A 19793-nucleotide genomic window follows, 5' to 3' on the forward strand; every position below is an offset into this window, starting at 1 on the left:
GCTGTGAAACTTGGCTGCTTGACTTGGCTGATTTTCTTTGTGAAACATGCACTAGTAATGTATTTTAGAGTTTTAATAAAAATGAGCACCCTGCATGTCATGCCATTGACCCATAATTATTTTTTTTAGAAAGTAAAGAAAGAAGAAAAGGAGGAGCAGCCTATCTCAAGCAAGAAGAAGAAAAAGACCAAGGAGGAGATTGAAGCTGCAAGGGCTCTGAAGATCAAGAAGAGGGAGGAAGAGGAACAGCAGCGATGGCGCTGGTAACAGAACGTGTTGTGTGAGAACGAAACTCTTTCTGGTTTTTGTGGTTTAAACACAATCTCTAATCCCTCAGGTGGGAGGAGGAGAGGTATGAAGATGGTGTCAAGTGGAAGTTTCTAGAACACAAAGGGCCATATTTTCCTCCTGACTTTCAGCCCCTCCCAGATGATGTCAAGTTCTACTATGACGGTGTGTATTTAATTTACCATTTACATTTCTGACATTTACTGGTCACTTTCATCCAAAGAAAGCGGATTACAAATGGGACTGAGTACAATCCAAGCAATCAAGGTTTAAGGGCCTGGCCCAACAGTTGCAGCCTGCCAGAGGTGGGGATTAAGCCAGCAATCCTATGACCACTATTCCAGTACCTTAGTCACTAAGCTACTCTATATGGCCTGTGGTAGCTCAGTGGTTAAGGTACTACACTGGTGATCAGAAGGTTGCTGGTTTAATCTTTATTACCATCAAGCTGCTACTGTTGGGCCTCTGAGAGAGGCACTTAGCCCTTGATTACTTGATGGTATTTGGTTCTAACTTTAAGCCGGTTTGGTTACGTGTCTGCTAAATATCATGTAAATACAGTGTGTCAATCAAAACCACTTGTGGTCAGACAGTTTGATCAATAAATCATGTCCTAAATTTAAAATATCGCTTGCAAAGAATATTTTTCATCATGGTTGTCATTATAATTGACTAATTTGCTGGTTTAAAACTGTTTTGGTGTTTGTGTGCAATAGGCAAGCATGTGAAGCTGAGTTTGGCAGCTGAGGAGGTAGCTTTGTTCTTCGCTCAAATGCTTGACCATGAATACACCACTACAGAAGTCTTCCGCAACAACTTCTTTAAAGACTGGAGAAAGGTATGTGTGTGTTTTACATTGTCTTTGTATAAAACAGATGTATAATATAGTCAAATTTACCGTCACAATTTTGATCATATTAATCTAGTACATTGTGACCGTAGAGGCATGCACAAGGTTGGCATCAATACTCAGACATTCTGAGACACACAATTGATGCTGGGGACATACAACATGCACCAAAAACATTTTCCGCTGACCTGGCCGGTTGTCCACACAGGAGTTAGAGTGGCGGTGGTTTGTCACATGGAGCTTAATGTGGCTCTTCTTATGTAATATGCCTCTGTCTGGCAACCCAACACTGGTATGTAATAAAAAGAAGCTGCATATGGGGAGCTGAGCATTCTGTTGTTCTGGTCACCACAATTTTGAACAGTGGTTGCTTTAGCAGAGCCATACTGTCGGCTCGAACCAGTCTGGCCACTCTCCACTGACCTAATTAGTCAACTATGGGTTTTTGCCTGCAGAACTGCAGCTCAGTAAAGGATTTTGGTTTTTCCCCACAATTCGGTTTAAACTCTATACATGGTTGGGTATAAAAGTTCAGGATATTGAAGTTAGGCAATCTGGGACTATTACCCATGCTAAAGTCACTCAGATCAGCGTTTCTTCCCCATTTGTTTGTAATAACTTAAGTACCTAACATGGCTTTTTTGGGTGTTGCCTTTCTACCAAATGATTGGCTGGTTGGATAATTACATGAATGAGGAGGTTTGCAGGTGGTACTAATATAGTGGAGAGTAATATCTCACACATGTAAGTGAATATCTGGCTATTGAAGACTGATCGGTGAGTTTTTGCTGTTAGGAAGACATCTTGCAAGTCAGTGAGTCTTCCTGTCCATTCATGGTGCAGTGACCGCTTATCTTTAAAGTTAAAAGCCTCTTGAGAACTATTGCACTTTTCATAAAGATAAATTTGCCTTTACCTCTAGAGCTGATAAATACTGAATAGTCAAAGGAACATCTATTCACTCTGGTCACAGCGTAGCTTCAATAACGTTTTAAGGTTTGAACAAGCTAGACTATCAAAATTTGAGAAAGAACACCATTAAAAGTTTTACATTTCGTATTAATCCCATTACAAGTATGAACAACCAAAGAAGAGATTGTTCAACTTCACTTTCATTCCCTCTGTTTCTCAGTTTAAATAGATCCTTCAGTTCAGAGCCAAGTTTTTTCTGGTCAGATGTGTGCAGCTGAGTGGGGAGAGCCGAATGATGGGTTCTTTATTGGGAGGGGGGACCACAGCAGGGCCTGAAGCCTATCATGCAGAATTAATTTCGTGCTGCTTAGCGCTCAATGCTCTTGAAAATACGATTTGTATAAAGGCATTGATATGCTAATCCTGACAACTCGCTTCCCACATTCAAACAAATCCAATTTAACTGTTTTATTATAACATGGGAAGCTTCTCCTTGCCTGACTGGGCACAGTCTCCTCCCACTGCCCAGCTGTCAATCAAAGAGAGAGTGAGGGATGGCAAAATGAGGAACAGGACAGATTGATTCAACATGGTATCATCGCATAGCAATACAGTAATGAGATCTTGATATGATTTATGCTAATTAAAAGAACCGTTCATCAGATGAGTGTAGAGAAGCAAAGCTGTAGCTCCTGTGAATGTAGTGTTTATGTTAACAAAATTAAAATTAGACAAAGTAGTCATTAAAATAAGAAATCTCAGGTGCTCAAGTGGCCCAGTGGTAAAAAACGCTAGCTCACTACAGTGAGATCCAGGGTTCGAAACCACAGCTGTGCCATCAGCCAGTCAGGCATCTACTTACAGACTTGATTGGCTATATTTGAGGGTGGATTGCTGAGGCCTGGTGATGATTAGGCACCCTGTTTGGGGTGTGTTACAGCATTGCACCCAGTGATTCTGGGGAAAAACCGGACCCACTGCCACTCTAATCAGGCTAAAGCGGTGGTAAACTTGTAAACTAATCTAAATTTAAAGCATATAGTGTACAAAGCTTGGCTGTTACTCCATAAACAGGATTTGTAACCTGATGAGGAACCAAAATTGTATTTTGGAAATAGAAACAAATATAGAATTTGATGTCTGCAGCCGGCTTAAAGTTGGTACAGAGACATGTTTATCCCTGCGTTCCATCACCTTCCCTGTTCACTACACTTTTTAGTCATTTGGGAACTGATGACTAATGTTTGGACTATTTGGCCATTTTTGCTTAATACAAGACTTCAGATGCTTAACAGTCCATGGTGGCAGCAATAAATTTTTAATAGGAGACAGATCTGGGCTGCAGACAGGTCAGTCAAGCACACACACTCTGGCTACAGAACCACACTTTTATAGCGTGTGTAGAATGAAGGATTTGAGGGAGACATATGCTGCCATCAAGCCCCCTTTTTCGGGAAGTCCATTGTTATTTCAGAAAAAGAAAAAACTTTCTTTCTGTCCATCTGTCTGTTGTTAGATTACTCTGTGTTGGGGTCTTGGCATAAGCGCCACTTGTGTTTACATAACAAAAAAGTTCTTACTGCTTAGAGACTGCTATGCCATGTCTATTGGTCACAGTACACAACACTCACTATACTGTTACTGATACATACTAACTACTAAAGCAAGAGGCTATATTTGTTTTACATTAAGTTTTAATGTAAACACATGCCGCGATTACAGTGCCAGTACTAATGAAGTTCATGTATCTCACTGCATGGCTGGTTTCACCAAGTGCTGTTCAGCACTGGGGTTTCTACAGTAATGAGCAGACTGGAAGTTTAGTGGAAAAGCACTCTATCGAGGTGATAAGTTTACCCATGTAAAGTGTTGCTGGTAATTAATTCACATTAGAGACTCATTTGTTTTAATGGGATGCACAAGGACAACAGCCTCTCGTTCTGCTATATACGCAGAAGTATATGGGTACCTGATGGGCACTGATGTTGGTAGATGTGTTTTGCTCTCAGCCAGAGTCAAATCAGGCAAATATTCTTCCGACTCTTGCCAAAGCCATATTTGTCATGTGTATAGTGGATGTAGAAAGTATTCAGATCTCTCAACTGTTTGCACACTGTGTTGTGGATTATATTTCGAGTTGATACAGTTGGCATGATACACACACTTGCCATACAAGCTGACAGTTTTAATCTGCCTTCATCAATGGGCTAAACTGTCCAAATCCAGATGTGTAAAACTTTTAGAAATGTATCTAAGGACTTTTGTCTGGTTTCTCTCAAGGTTTCGTCCTGTAATTTTAAGGGAGTTTTTCCTTGCCACTGGCTTGCTCAGCAGGGGTGTTTGGTCTGTTGGTCCTAGATTTTGTAAAGTTGCTTTGAGACCATGTCTATTGTAAAAAGTTCAATACAAATAAATTTGACTTGACGTTCAGTGTGACTGCTGGCAAAGGGGCTTCTACAAAGTATTAAATAAAAGGTTTGAATACTGTCAGCTTTGATTGATAATGTGTTTTTGGAAAACATTTACATTTTCGGCATTTAGCAGACGCTTTTATCCAAAGCGACTTACAGTACTTTGACAGTATATTGTCTAAGCAATTGAGGGTTAAGGGCCCTGCTCAGGAGCCCAACAGTGGCAACCTGGCAGTGGTGGGGCTTGAACCAGCGACCTTTTGATTTCTAGTCCAGTACCTTAACCACTAGGCTACAACGGCCCTGTGGTTTTCACTTTGTCATTATGAGTGTAGATTGATTGGTACAAATTGCAACTATAGCTATTCCAAATCAAACCCACAATACAATAGCGTGCAAAGAAAAAAAAATCTAAGGGTCTGAATACTTTCTGAATTCACTGCATCAGCCACTAAAATCATTCTGAGCTGATATGATGATACACCTGTTGCTTTGCAGTCAAAATTCCAGTTAATGTAGGTGTCAAAAGACCATAAAAAGTGTGTGACGTGTTTTGGTCCCTTGTCCTCTTCATCGCCTTATTGATGTAGTTGCCCAGGGGTGCAAGTGTATTTATGTGTGAAAGAGTATGTCCTCAAGCAAAACTGACAGAATGAAGTGGTGCCAAAGGGGAATAGAGGTCACCCTTTCAAAAGAACAGAATTTAAATTGCATGTTTGTGGTCCCTTGGTGCTGGCCCCAGGAGGAGAGATTACAGTGTTTCACCATTGGGGGTGACATTTAACAAGGGATAAGAAACACCTCGTCTCTGAAGCCGCATCCTCCTGCTGGTCTAAGTCTTCTTTTTTTTATTTTTTCAATTTTGCTCTAGGGAGGAACTGATCATTACAGGGTAGGAGGGTCACCGCTCTGATTTTCTCAGTTGTCTGGATTAACCTAGCTTAGTGCTCCATAATGGCTCATATTAACTCTATTAGCCTGCACAAAGGAAGCTAAGCTTCTATTCAAATCCTGATCTCAGTTGGAGAGTACCTTGTTCTACACGTTCAGTACCTCAGTATGCTTTGGCATTAAAGTGCACCAGAACTCCAAAAAAATTATTCATAGTTTTTAGAACCTGATTTATCATGGGAAAGGATTGGATTTTTAAGCTTGCTTTTGAAATATGACCAGATATTGGATGAATCCTTACAGTAATCAGTGGTAGGGACTGAACCCAAGCCTCTGGAGATGCTGCTGTGTTTTACATTACACCACACATCATCTGTGTAACGTCTGCAGTCCATGACATTCAACTTAAGACTTAAATAAATCCATAATGGCCCTTCAGGGGTCCCAGCTGATGCGAAATTATTTCTTTATCCTGGTATGTAATTATCTAACCAATTCAGAGCATAAAGCTACAATAAGTTAAGAAGTTTTTACATTGTATCAAATCTCAGCTCTGCCATCTGGCTGGGCTGGGAGGCCACATGAACAATGATTGGCTGTTGTTCACAGGGTTGGTAAGCCGGACCAGGGTTCCTCATAACTGGTACAATTACGACCTCTGCTGGCTGATTAATGGCTCCTGAGCAGAGTTGGGGAATAATGCTGATCAAGGTGTGGCTCTCTGTGCACAAGGCTGGTCAGCATTTGAACTCGCCTCATGTAGGTGAAGAAATGCAGTCTGTGCTGATCACGTGTTGGGGGGGGGAAGGGATTGTGTTGGTTGCGAAGCTCCTCAGTGAAGGGTTGTATCAGTGGAGTTGAAGCGTACTGCAATCAGGGTAATTGGATATGACTAAATTAGGGGAGAAAATTGGGGGGAAAAATTGGAGAGAGAAAAAAAACAGGGCAGCACAGTGGCTCAGTGGGTAGCACTGTTGCCTCACAGCAAGAGGGTCCTGGGTTTGACCCCCAAGTGGGGCCATCCAGGTTTTTCTGTGTGGAGTTTGCATGTTCTCCCCATTCCTGTCTGGGTTTCCTCCCACAATCCAAAGACGTGCAAACGAGGTTAATTGGAGATACAGAATTGTCCATGACTGTGTTTGACATGAAATGTGTGAACTGATGAATCTTGTGTAACCAGTAACTGCCTGTTCTGCCAGTATGTACAGTGTATCACAAAAGTGAGTACACCCCTCACATTTCTGCAAATATTTCATTATATCTTTTCATGGGACAACACTATAGACATGAAACTTGGATATAACTTAGAGTAGTCAGTGTACAGCTTGTATAGCAGTGTAGATTTACTGTCTTCTGAAAATAACTCAACACACAGCCATTAATGTCTAAAAAGCTGGCAACATAAGTGAGTACACCCCACAGTGAACATGTCCAAATTGTGCCCAAATGTGTCGTTGTCCCTCCCTGGTGTCATGTGTCAAGGTCCCAGGTGTAAATGGGGAGCAGGGCTGTTAGATTTGGTGTTTTGGGTACAATTCTCTCATACTGGCCACTGGATATTCAACATGGCACCTCATGGCAAAAAACTCTCTGAGGATGTGAGAAATAGAATTGTTGCTCTCCACAAAGATGGCCTGGGCTATAAGAAGATTGCTAACACCCTGAAACTGAGCTACAGCATGGTGGCCAAGGTCATATAGCGGTTTTCCAGGACAGGTTCCACTCGGAACAGGCTTCGCCAGGGTCGACCAAGGAAGTTGAGTCCACGTGTTCAGCGTCATAACCAGAGGTTGGCTTTAAAAAATAGACACATGAGTGCTGCCAGCATTGCTGCAGAGGTTGAAGACGTGGGAGGTCAGCCTGTCAGTGCTCAGACCATACGCCGCACACTGCATCAACTCGGTCTGCATGGTCGTCATCCCAGAAGGAAGCTGATGCACAAGAAAGCCCGCAAACAGTTTGCTGAAGACAAGCAGTCCAAGAACATGGATTACTGGAATGCCCTCTGGTCTGACGAGACCAAGATAAACTAGTTTGGCTCAGATGGTGTCCAGCATGTGTGGCGGCGCCCTGGTGAGAAGTACCAAGACAACTGTATCTTGCCTACAGTCAAGCATGGTGGTGGTAGCATCATGGTCTTGGGCTGCATGAGTGTTGCTGGCACTGGGGAGCTGCGGTTCATTGAGGGAAACATGAATTCCAACATGTACTGTGACATTCTGAAACAGAGCATGATCCCCTCCCTTCGAAAACTGGGCCTCATGGCAGTTTTCCAACAGGATAACGACCCCAAACACAACCTCCAAGATGACAACTGCCTTGCTGAGGAAGCTGAAGGTAAAGGTGATGGACTAAACCCAATTGAGCACCTGTGGCGCATCCTCAAGTGGAAGGTGGAGGAGTTCAAGGTGCCTAACATCCACCAGCTCCGTGATGTCATCATGGAGGAGTGGAAGAGGATTCCAGTAGCAACCTGTGCAGCTCTGGTGAATTCCATGCCCAGGAGGGTTAAGGCAGTGCTGGAAAATAATGGTGGTCACACAAAATATTGACACTTTGGGCACAATTTGGACATGTTCACTGTGGGGTGTACTTACTTATGTTGCCAGCCATTTAGACATTAATGGCTGTGTGTTGAGTTATTTTCAGAAGACAGTAAATCTACACTGCTATACAAGTTGTACACTGACTACTCTAAGTTATATCCAAGTTTTATTTCTATAGTGTTGTCCCATGAAAAGATATAATAAAATATTTGCAGAAATGTGAGGGGTGTACTCACTTTTGTGATACACTGTACGTTAAAATCCTTATAAATAATTAATAATAATATTAACTAGCAAGGTGTTAACTTGGGTCTGTTGGCTGTCTGGAAATGTTTCCTTTGTATGAAACTGTATTATGTAAAGTCATATTACAATGACGCAAAGCCTAAAAGGCTGTGTCCCAAATTGCATACAATATACTGCATAATGTATCAGACCACTAACGACACCCATTTAGCCCAAATGAATGTTTTGCTTTGTTTTTATCTCTTTTGCTATTTCCGTTGTGTGCGTGTGTGCATGCAGGAGATGACTCTAGAAGAACGCATGCTGATCACTGACCTGAATAAGTGTGACTTTGGTGAGCTGCATGTCATGCACCGACAGAAAGTGGAGGCCAGGAAAAACATGAGCAAGGAGGAGAAGCTGGTGAGTACTTCAGCTCTCAAACACATTGAAATCATCATTGCTACTGACTATCCATAATTGAAAATGTCACTAAAGCAGTGGCAGATTTCAGACTTGTAAATTGTGGTTTAGTTTGAGAGAAATCACATTTTTATTCTACCATTCTTTAAGGTTTGCTAGGGTTTACTGGTGGTGTGGAGCTAGATACATAGTAATATTTTGTAGACTTTTATCCAGTCAAGGCTATAGCACTCAAGTTCAAATAAAAGCTTGATAGCTTGTCCACATGTTATTTACTAAAAGTTATGAAATCTAACTTAGTTAGAAAGCACTCACTTGTCTAAATCTGTTTCTACCTCAGTTGCTTTAGACTTTTTTCTTTTATCCATTATATTTTGGGTAGCTTTTATTTTTCCTTTCTCCGACTGACTTAGGCCATCTTTTTTCTCACTCCGGTATGTTAAAATCATCATTCTTTTTTCCCCCCCCAATGTGGTCATTTCCAGTTTCCAACCTCTACTGCGTGCCCCACCCCTGTTATAAGCACCGCACTATTTTTACTCCGAGAGCTTTCACATACAGATGTAACACCATGCCCTCTGTGAATCACCTCTCAGCCGTACAGTTGCCTTTACCAGCCAGCAGAGGGCGTATTTTCAGCAGAAATGAGAAGCCTTGTTGACGTCCCTTACTCGGGCACGGCCGATTTAGCCTGTTGGACACCTGGCCAGGTCAATAGCTCAAGATAGCTAAGATTTGAACTCGAGAGCTCAAGCTCTTGATGGTAATGGGCTAGCACAATAGACAAGCCACCCAAACACCAGGCAGTGTGTTTCTGAACGCTTTTTTGATGCACGTCAGACATCCATCCCAGACACCAATTATGTTCCAATGTAAAAAAAGTTTGAGTCCATGCCAGCTGTTTTTGATGCTCAAGGGATGTGATCCCACTGTTTAGTTTGCGCTTGTTTGACGCACTGCCAACCCCCCCCCCCCCCACCCCCACCCCCCGTTACTTGGCCAGATGTTGAGCCTAATCTATATCTTTTTCTTCCTCATCTTATATAGTATTAGTTCAATTGTTTTGTATCCATAGCTGTACAATCCTTTTGTGTCAGTATTAAAATTATAAAAAGGATTATCTCCTGTGCTCATTGTAAATGGCTTTCATAGTAAATATATACTTAATATTTAATTTATCTACCATTTTTAATAGCTTTCTGTTTATTGTATGGTTCTTTAGGTAATTAAAGAGGCCAATCAGAAGATTTTAGAAGAGTACGGTTTCTGTATGTTGGATCACCATCGTGAACGCATTGGCAACTTTAAGATTGAGCCTCCAGCACTGTTCCGAGGCAGAGGTGACCATCCTAAACAGGGCATGCTAAAGAGGAGAATCCAGCCAGAGGACATCACCATCAACTGCAGCAAGTAACTACCTGACTACCTCTTACCTTGTACCAGTCTACACTGGCTCTGTAGTATTTGTATTGTTATTCAGGTACAGTTTTAGTGCTTAGATTTATTGTTTTATAGTATTTGATGTGGTAGTTTAATTGACAGGATTAACACTTCTAACTAACTGGGTAAAATAGACACTTCTATTGTTCTAGTCAGTATATTTTCATGGATTTCCCTCCATTTATCTCACAATCTAATCATTTTTATTCCCCAAATGTAAATCCTCTGCTCTTTGCACAAACCCTTATCTGATCAGGCAGAGCCATATCACTATACTCCTCCCTTGACATGTGTCCAGTCTGTGGCTGCTTTTGATCACCTGCCAGGGTTGGGGTTACACTTGGTCATATTACATATGGAGAGCCACGCTAAGCTCCATGTGACTCCTTCCCCATTCGCACAGACACCCGGACCAGTTCTGGTGATTGCATGTCACAGAGGCTGCGGGAAGAGACCTGTCCAAAACATCAAACGTGGCCAATTGTGTTTGTGTGGACCCCTGGCCAGGTCGATGGCTCTGCAGAGATTCAAACCTGAACACTTAACAGTGATGAGCTAACATTATTACATCATATGAGACTGAGAGGAAGCAGCTGAGTTTGGAGTAATTTGGTAAACATGCATATCGGGCGCTGTTATCGTTTTTTAGTGCTGAAACACCTGCTACTTGCTGTTAGTATTCCATTTTAATTTCAGTATTTTTACAAATAGTCTTGTGTTTAGTCCAGTGTAAGGCAGGAATACTCTTTGGACAGGATGCATTAACTTAATTACTTAGTGTTTTCGGGAGGGGGAAAGGTGGGAACCCAAGTACCTGGAAAACATGCATTAAAAAAACCTTACTAAAAGCTGGGAGACAACCTGGTATTAACTACAATGCTAACATTTCCAAAGTGGAAACCTGATCTTTCCTTTTTTTTTTTACCCTTTAGGGCTTTTATATATTTTCTTGTGTGTGATAAATATGTCTTCCTCTTTGCAAGCTTGTAGTTTACTGCTCTGATCCGCTCTACAGAGATTCCCATATCCCAGAGCCTCCTGCTGGTCACAAATGGAAAGAGGTTCGACATGACAACACGGTAACATGGTTGGCCAGCTGGACAGAGTGCGTGCAGGGCAGCTGCAAATATGTGATGCTCAACGCAAACTCCAAACTCAAGGTATATTAATTTTTTCACATGTGTGCACACTCTGTCTTACAGGGTACATGTGGGCCCTTTAAGTCTGGTCAAAATGCATTTTTATGAATGTAAAATTAAGGAAAAATACAACATGGAAGGATATTTACTAGTAGGCTTAGACTTTTTAAAGATATGCAGTTCTTAATTTTAGGGCAAACAATTGAGGGTTAAAGGCCTTGTTCAGGGGCTCAACAGTGGCAACTTGTCAGTGGTGGGGCTTTAACCAGCAACCTTTTGATAACTCCAGTACACAATACACACAGCCATGAGACAAAAATGGCTAATGTCATTAAACAGTTTTACCTTTTCTGGACCTAGTACTTGGGCAACAGCAGCCATTCACAATCAGTTTGCTCATCACTTGCATCGGTCACAATGTCCAGCTCCTTTTTCGATTGCTGTGCAATCAAATTGTTCTTAGGGCCCTTAATATTCTCAGCTCATACAGTTCCCTGCAGGCTGGTATAATGGGCATGTTTGGTGGTGGGATGTCTGTCGATATTGCTTGTTTTGAGAAAGATAAAGGTTTCTCCACAAATAAAGCTTGGCTGTCTGTTCACCTCAAAGAAAAAGTAATCCGTTGGCTATCTTTCTTGAAAGATACAACACTAGTTGTCGACTTTCCTGTGCCTCTTAGGAAATGTTTGAAGTATTTTTAAACTTGATGAGACTTACTTAATAGCAGAAAGATACACCTAATTAGATGAACCTGTACTCACTTTCCTTGCAGCTGATTGGTTCATTTTAATTCCACTTAATTAAAGGAGGCCAGAGGTTTCCCACCTTTGTTTTAGCCTCCTAAGACTTTTGATTTATTTAAGCATTTGTCATTGTGCTTTTATCTTATTTATTGTTTAGTACTTTTGCTACCACTAGATGGCAGCTAAAAATGTCTATTAATGGGGACATCAGGTCTAAGTTAAGCAGAACGGAGGTATAAGTCATGACAAAGCCTAAATGTAATGCGGTATGTGACTGCAGGGTCTCGGGAGGATAGAAGAATATGTGGACCGTCATGAAAAGTCAAGTCCATGCCAGATAACACACACACAACATTTGGTTAAACTCCAACCATTGTGGATTAAAGATCACCTGATGCTCCTTGCAGGCTCCCTGCTCTCTGTAGGTCTTTCATTCTTTTCTTTCTTCATCATGTCAATCCACATTTCCCTCCCTTGGTTAATAGATTAGGGTTTGATGACATTTAGCTGAAGTGCTGGATGCTGATTAATCAAAGCCGAGCAGTAAGTGAATGCGTTCTGTGAAAGTGTGTGTTTCCTGGTCCCCAGCACTGTGGATTTCATATTATTTGTTTCGCTCCATTCACCGCCTCTCAGACACAATCAAATCAGGGTGCAAAACAATCAATTCCATCATTACTCAATTACTCGAGTGTCACAATAAGCACGGTTATTCCCATAGGAGGAAAGATTTCAAATGAGTTTCTGGCTTTTTTTCTTTCAGGCAGTTTTGCCTGACTGCCTACATTGAGTTTCTCTCCTCACCTGTCACCTCTTGCTCTTTTCTGCCTCTGTCACTCTCTCTAGCCGTAAATACGACTGTACTTGTCAGTTTGTCAGCGTATTACTGGTGCAACGTTGATTTTGTCAGCCAATTAAATTTCAGCAAGCCACAGGGGTAAAACAAATATACACCAACATTTTCCATGACAGTAAAAAGTTCATACATAAAAATATAACCAGTCAAATGTGAGCCAATATAATAGGGTTAGATTTAAAAATTTTGGGTGGACAGTATTTATAAGCTAAACAGAACACCAAAACCAGTTTTTATAATTATATCAGTTAGACCACCAGAGAAGTTAGAGGATGGTAAATGTTAGACAAATGTTTACTTATAGTATAAGTGTTGAATGCAGCAGACATGATTTAGTACTCAGCTGCAGTGATCCAAGACGGGACAAGCCACCAACCGCTAACAGATTGTTGTGTGGCCAAGAATCAATTACGCCAGAGGACATAAAGACTACGACTTCTGTTTCAGACCAACAGAGGGACTACTGTGACTCGGACTCTAAATCATTTAATACTGCTAATGTCAGGTGGAGCAGTCTGAGTCCTTTCTGTGTGGAGTTTGCATGTTCTCCCCATGTCTGTGTGGGAGCTCCGGTTTTCTTCCCACAGTCCACAGACGTGCAAGTGAGGTGAATTGGAGATACAAAATTGTTCATGACTGTTTGACATTAAACTTGAACTGATGAATCTTGTGTAACCAGTAACTACCGTTCCTGTCATGTAACCAAAGTTAAATGCATGATGTTAAAATCCTAATAAAGAAATAATTCATAAATTCATAGCATCTATGATAAGCACTCAGGCATCAGGACTGGTACCAGATACATCAGGATTCCCTTGTCTTGGGTCAATGTCTCAGCAGATTGTTTTGGCGAATTGGTTTGTGTGTTATCTTGTATGTATTCACAAATAAAAGGTGCCATAAACTCATTTAAAATGCATAATTGACTGTTTTACCTTTTATAGCTTAAAAAGACACACCCTAGGGTGTACAAACCCAGCCACAAACATAAATACAGTCCATTTGTTACAGTGCAGTGGGTATGAAGACATTTTGGTAGTGATTTTATTAGCGGAAAAATATTTATTGAATTATTTTAGATGCACATAAATGGTTGGGAGTATCAAATCAATACACAATTACTGTTCAAGTAGTGCCTAAGGTTGTGACATCAATGTGAGGAGTATAAATCTAAACTTATTCCAAATCTGTCCTTATCAGAGCGACTCACAGCAGCGCAAATGTTCGGTGGCTGTAATTAGTCACAGATGAGCTGGATAAGCTAACGTTCATGTTCTGTGGCGTTCAGGGTGAAAAGGACTGGGAGAAATACGAAGTGGCTCGCAAACTCAAGACGTGCGTGGATGCTATCCGAGCCCAGTACCAGGGGGACCTCAAATCAAAACAGATGGGTGTTCGGCAGAGAGCTGTGGCCCTCTATTTCATCGACAAGGTCAGTTAGAGGCAGAGCTCACATACGCACACACCTCACACAGTACACTGCTTCTCAACTGTTATTGCCTTAGGACCCTCGTTTCCTTCTTCAGTGCTGTGTAAAACAAAACTTGACATTTCTGACCCTGCCTGTATCTGGCACATAGCAAGGCTAACAGCGCACTACCAAATTGAGCGCACTACCAAATTGAGCTCATTCCCATCTGTGTGCTGTGTTGGTAGTCGATGTTCGTTCCAGCTGAGGGTCTGCGAAAGGGACAAAGAGAGGGTCTTCAAGCTTCTGTTTTAAACGTGTGTGTGTGTGTGTGTAGCTGGCTCTGAGAGCAGGTAATGAAAAGGAAGAGGGTGAAACAGCTGATACAGTGGGTTGCTGCTCTCTGCGTGTGGAGCACATTACCTTACATGACACACTCGATGGAGAGAACTGTGTGGTGGAGTTCGACTTCCTGGGTAAAGACAGCATCCGCTACTACAACAAGGTTCCTGTCTCCAAAAGGGTAAGAGGCCACGTGTGTAGTCATTTCGCTGATTGCAGCTTCCCCAGCTGCGCCAGGCACTGCAATAAAGCCTTGTTTAGCTTCTCTGTTCCGTAGTGCCACACACTGCCAGTCAGCTCAGGGTCCAAAGACATTGCTGCTAAGCTACAGTGCAGAAAAACTCATATTCAACATATTTAATTTCATATTATTCTGTAAATTATATTTACTGTGCAGTGAAAAGTATTTGCTTTCTATCTAGTTGTTTCTATTTCTGCATAGTCAATGTTTAAAAAGCAAAATCCTTAAAGAAAAACTTACTCAGACACCACAGGTTTATAACCTTAGTACTTGTCAGCTGGCAGTTGTTGAGAGTTTTAGATTTTAGACATATAGGTAAGAAATGAACTTTCTGCTGGATTAAGGTTTGATTTTTGGCTTATTGTTTTTGGCAAGCCATCTTCAGTTTTATAGGGGTCCCTTTGATTGATTGCATTCCATAAAATTCTTTATGGATTTTGAAAAGTCAGCAGATTGGCTGAGCCCCCCAATCCCAAAAGCAGTGCCGAGCTAATCTGGCTTTATGTTTGAGGCTGTTATTTATTTATTTATTTATTTATTTATTTATTTATTTATCTATTTATCATCTCTCCAGATTTAGTAGCTTGACTGAGATTAAATTCTCATCTAATTTGTGCTGGCACATGACTCTGTTCAGGTTTCTTTTAATGACAGTGCAGTATATTAAAGCAACCCCGTATTGTGCTCCCACTTCCAGACTTCACTGAGGATCTGGTGTTTTCAGGATCATTTCCAAACCTTTTCTTAGACATAACATAGCAAGTAATATTTTTATAAACTGTTTTTATGTCTTGACTGAGGTACATTGTTCCAAAGGTGTTTTGATTTGTCTAAATTCTTGCATGCAAATTTTAGACCTTAGTGAGTCTTGTGTTGGATGCTGGAATGGAAATAGTTGTGGTGCTTGTTGTTCATGTAGTTGTTTGTCCTCCTGCATTCAGGTCACCCTGTAAGTCTGAGTGTCTGCTGGCTTTACTGAAAGTCTTATCATTAATCTAAGAGCTTGTTGTGAAATCTGTGATGCACTAATCCCTTGTGTTTTCATGAACTATTCCCTTGTGTTTTTATTTTTTAGAGTAATATCTTTGTTTGTACTTAAAATACATGAAAAATTCAGAAGACATTAATACACGTCAAGTTTAAATTTGCATGTGTATTAAATAACTAAAGTTGATTAAATGTATATGAAGTTGGTCTTGCTGTGATGTGATAACAGATTCCACTTTTCTAAGGCTTTACAGCAGATTTTGGAACCTGGTTGGGCTTTCATTTAGCCACAAGCATTAGTAAGATTCACTGATGTCGGACAGTTAGGCCTTGCTTGAAGTCGCTGCTTCAGCCTTTATTTGTTTCAGTTGGGTTTGTGGTGTATAAAAGCTCACAAAGTTTGTTTTGGCTTTCTGGTCTCCACTTTTCCAGTACAATGGTGTGTGCCTAACTCTACTCCAGCTGGCGTTTGGCACTGTGCAGGATGATCTTGTGTTTGTTGATCTTGTGTGAATGCTAAGCAGTGGATTCTAAGTCCTTGTTTAAAAATTTTTTTTCCACTACTGTCCCACGGCTGTGTGCTCTACATCATGTTTGTTTTTAGGTTTGTTCTTGTCACTCAGCTTTGAAAGGCCAAATCCATCAATCTCTCAAATAACACTACTTGTCCTGACGTTGCTTCCAGGGCTGTTTTCAGCTTAGTAGTAAGTGTTGCAACTGGTTTCAGCTGAGTATTTAACTCCATTTAGCACTCCTGTACTTCTGTTCTGAAATCAGGTGGTTTACTACTATATGGTTTAGTCGTTCTTGCTCCTGGACAGTTTCACGTTACAGTAACAGCACTCTGAGTGCTAGGGATGCTCTAATAGGCACAAAATTTGACAAACTAGCTTGTTTGAAAGATGAAATCCTTATACAATGAAAGTCAATGAACTGTCTGGTATAAACCACTCTTCTGCCAATGTTTTTGAAAGAGATTATACAGCTGTGTGTTTGCTAAAAGATGAATAAAAATCTGTGTGTATCTTAGGTAGTCATATCCAGTACCTAGGACTGTCTGCTTTTGTTACAGATTTAGGAAGCAGCTTAAGACGAGTATCTTTTGCAGTGATAATTGCTTAGAAAATGGTAATACAAGAAACTAAACTAATTTAGAGAGCACATGAAAAAAACATTTTTTGTCAGCACTGTTTATGAACGCATTATTTAAATGAGAGCATTTAAATGAGTCATCAGGTGAGAAATAATAAAGCTCTTTGCATATTTAGCCTGTTTATTCAGAGAGAAAACGAGAAGTTGGAAATGTCAAATATAATTGAGGAAAGATGTAATTTCCACCCGGTCGTCTTTCACTCATCATGATTAAGAATAGGAGCGCTTGATGGTGACATCTGGTGCCAGCTGATGCTGTGGGTTTGTCATATTAGTTTATTTTGCTATCAGTGTTTCTAATGACAAGTTGACTCATAAACTCAAGCGTCGGTGGGAGTGTAGGTGTGTGCGCTAGACGTTTGATTGCCAGATTGTGCAGTTATGTGAATTGTAAGTGGTAATGTAATATGCATATTAGCTCATACTGCCTTCCCCCTTCACAAATATGGGCTGCAGTTCTGGACTATAAAGTGAATAGATACACTGATAATAAATATGGTAATAGTTACATTTTCTTGTATGGAAAGATTTGACAGATTGGACATACTGACTTTGAACCGGTTGTCACTGTTCCACTCTGTGATATTAGTAAAAGGATCTCCAGGAGGAAGAAAAAAAGAAAAAATCTGTTTCTGTGCACCTACAGCTGTTTGAAATAGGATTAAGGGGTTATAGTTGTTTGCATTCATCTAGGCAAATTTGCAAAGAAATCTAACTTTCCCCCCGTGCTCTCTAAATTAGTTTAGCTTCTTGTGTTATCATTTTCGAAGCAGTTATTGTTAGATGTTAGTTATATTTATGTCCATATACTTATGGTATTAGGCCCATGCTTGCTAAAAGGTGAAGTGGGTAGCAGTGGGTAGCGCACTCGCCTCACAGCGACAAGGTCCTGGGTTCGATTCCCAGGTGGAGCGGTCTGGGTCCTTTCTGTTTGGAGTTTGCATGTTCTCCCAGCGTCTGTGTGGGTTTCCTCGGGAGTTCTGGTTTCCTTCCACAGTCCAAAGACTTGCAAGTGAAGTGAATTGGAGATACAAAATTGTCCATGACTGGTTACATTCATGACAGGACAGGTAATTACCGATTACACAAGATTCATCAGTTCAAGTTTAACACATCGTGTGTAAAACATGACGGTAAAATCATAATGGATAAATAAATATGCGGCTTCCTATACCCATGACCAAAATCGGACGCTTCTAGGTACTGGATATGACTGCCTTAGATCCACACACACACACTTTTCTATGCACCTTTTAGCAAACTTACAGCGATGCAGTTTCTCTTTAAAAACAAAAACATCTACAAAGCTCAGTGACTCATTGTAGCACTGTCAGGGGATGTTATCAAATTTTAGGCCTACTAGAGCAGCAAGAATTTTCCCCCTGTGTATTATTTTAGAATTTTCACCAGCTCTTTCTTGCAGAACACTTTAATTCTGAGAAATTATTGATCTGTCTTGCATTCACAGCATGTTCACAATCTGTCCTAATTTTTTTATTGTTAAGTAAGGAAACTGTAAGGGTTATGTCAAAAGCTATAGCTTAATCGTTTAAAGTAGTTCACACTGCCGTACTGTTGGAAACACCAGCAATATTTCAGCTTCAGTTTATTAAGTGACCACACTGCTGGATGGAATAATGAATGGAACACACACAACTTCATTCATTCTCCCCATGCTAAACAGCTGTAATGGGTTTTTTTTTTTTCATCAAATCTTGCTCCTTGTTTCTCCAAATATTCCTTTAATGATCGTGGCTATTCATTTTTTTCAGCTGTCTGCAGCATTTGCTTTTAATATGCATCTGGCTTATCCATATGCTCTGTATACTTTACACACTGACCTTTGTGAAAATATAAAATAGCCCAAATTATACAGACAAGATGAAATAAGCAGAAAATAACGTGACATTAAAATCCAAATAAAAAACTAAATAATTCACACTGACATTTGTAATAAGGTCACAGGTAAAGTTTCTATGTGATGATTTTTCCTTGCGCATCATGTTTGTGCTACTCTGGCTGCACAGTAGAACGATGCCCCACCACCTCGACCAGCTTAACCTTCTTGCAGTCATATATGGGCTTTGCTTGGCCTTTTTGCTCGCATACAAGCAGTTTTGCCTTAGCTTGTAGTATTCCCCTTACATGCCATTGTTTTTGGCATTTTGGGCAGTAAAAACTGAACTGGAACTGGTTCAAATCACTGGTTTGAACCTCTGAGTTCAAATCACCAGCACTGCTATCGGCAGTTTGGGATGAGATGGGGGGTGTTGGGATCTACATGCAGATATGATTGGCTATTGTATTATGGTCAAGGCTCTGTGATTAATTGGGATTCTGTCCAGGGTGTGTTCCTGCAGTGCACCAGATGATTCCAGGGAAACTGGACCCACCACAAAACCCTGACCGTACTGAAATAAATATTAGGCAACTGTGCATAAACATTTGTGACATATAGATTGACACCCTGTCCAAGGGTATTCCTGCCTTGTGCCCAGCATTTCCCGGTGAAACGCAACCCCCCCCAACAACCCTAACCAGGATAAAGTGGTTAATGAAAATAATATGTAATTAAAGTAGGCTACAGAAGCTTTGTTTTTTCCTGTTCATTTTTAAAAATTGCATAAATATTATTTGGACAGGGATGCCGAAACCTTACAACAAGCGTACAACCGTATGCCTGAATTTAATCTGTGCTGTTAGTGAGTGGAGTAAGCAAGCATGTTGGCTGTTAAAGAACACTTTTAATTTTCCAATCAACCTTAACAGTAGGGAGGATAAATGACTGAACGTTGACAGTGTGCTGACACTGCTTTTCCCCAGTATCACATGCTAGTGTTAATGCCTCTAATATGCTTACCCATTTGTGAATAAATCACCCAAATGTGTCAGTTACTGCAGTTAAAAAAACAACAACTTGCCAGTCTGAACTGCTTTTA

General features: G+C 40.8%; 1 protein-coding gene across 7 annotated transcripts in view; it reads left to right on the top strand.

Annotated features, from left to right (window-relative positions):
• zgc:173742 (DNA topoisomerase I, mitochondrial) overlaps nucleotides 1-19793 on the top strand; it is a 42331-nt gene that overhangs the window by 13043 nt on the left and 9495 nt on the right. For all 7 annotated transcript variants that reach the window (XR_010013985.1, XM_063004225.1, XM_063004224.1 and 4 more), the window contains 8 exons: nucleotides 130-263; nucleotides 338-453; nucleotides 1005-1126; nucleotides 8424-8546; nucleotides 9769-9956; nucleotides 11002-11146; nucleotides 14013-14156; nucleotides 14470-14655. Coding sequence is in view for 6 of the 7 variants with exons in the window: in XM_063004225.1 (XP_062860295.1) it covers nucleotides 130-263; nucleotides 338-453; nucleotides 1005-1126; nucleotides 8424-8546; nucleotides 9769-9956; nucleotides 11002-11146; nucleotides 14013-14156; nucleotides 14470-14655 (1158 nt within the window). In the remaining variant the exon portion in view is untranslated. The remainder of the gene's footprint in view (nucleotides 1-129; nucleotides 264-337; nucleotides 454-1004; nucleotides 1127-8423; nucleotides 8547-9768; nucleotides 9957-11001; nucleotides 11147-14012; nucleotides 14157-14469; nucleotides 14656-19793) is intronic.

This window comes from Trichomycterus rosablanca, chromosome 11 (assembly GCF_030014385.1).
Source record: "Trichomycterus rosablanca isolate fTriRos1 chromosome 11, fTriRos1.hap1, whole genome shotgun sequence".
Taxonomy (NCBI): domain Eukaryota; kingdom Metazoa; phylum Chordata; class Actinopteri; order Siluriformes; family Trichomycteridae; genus Trichomycterus; species Trichomycterus rosablanca.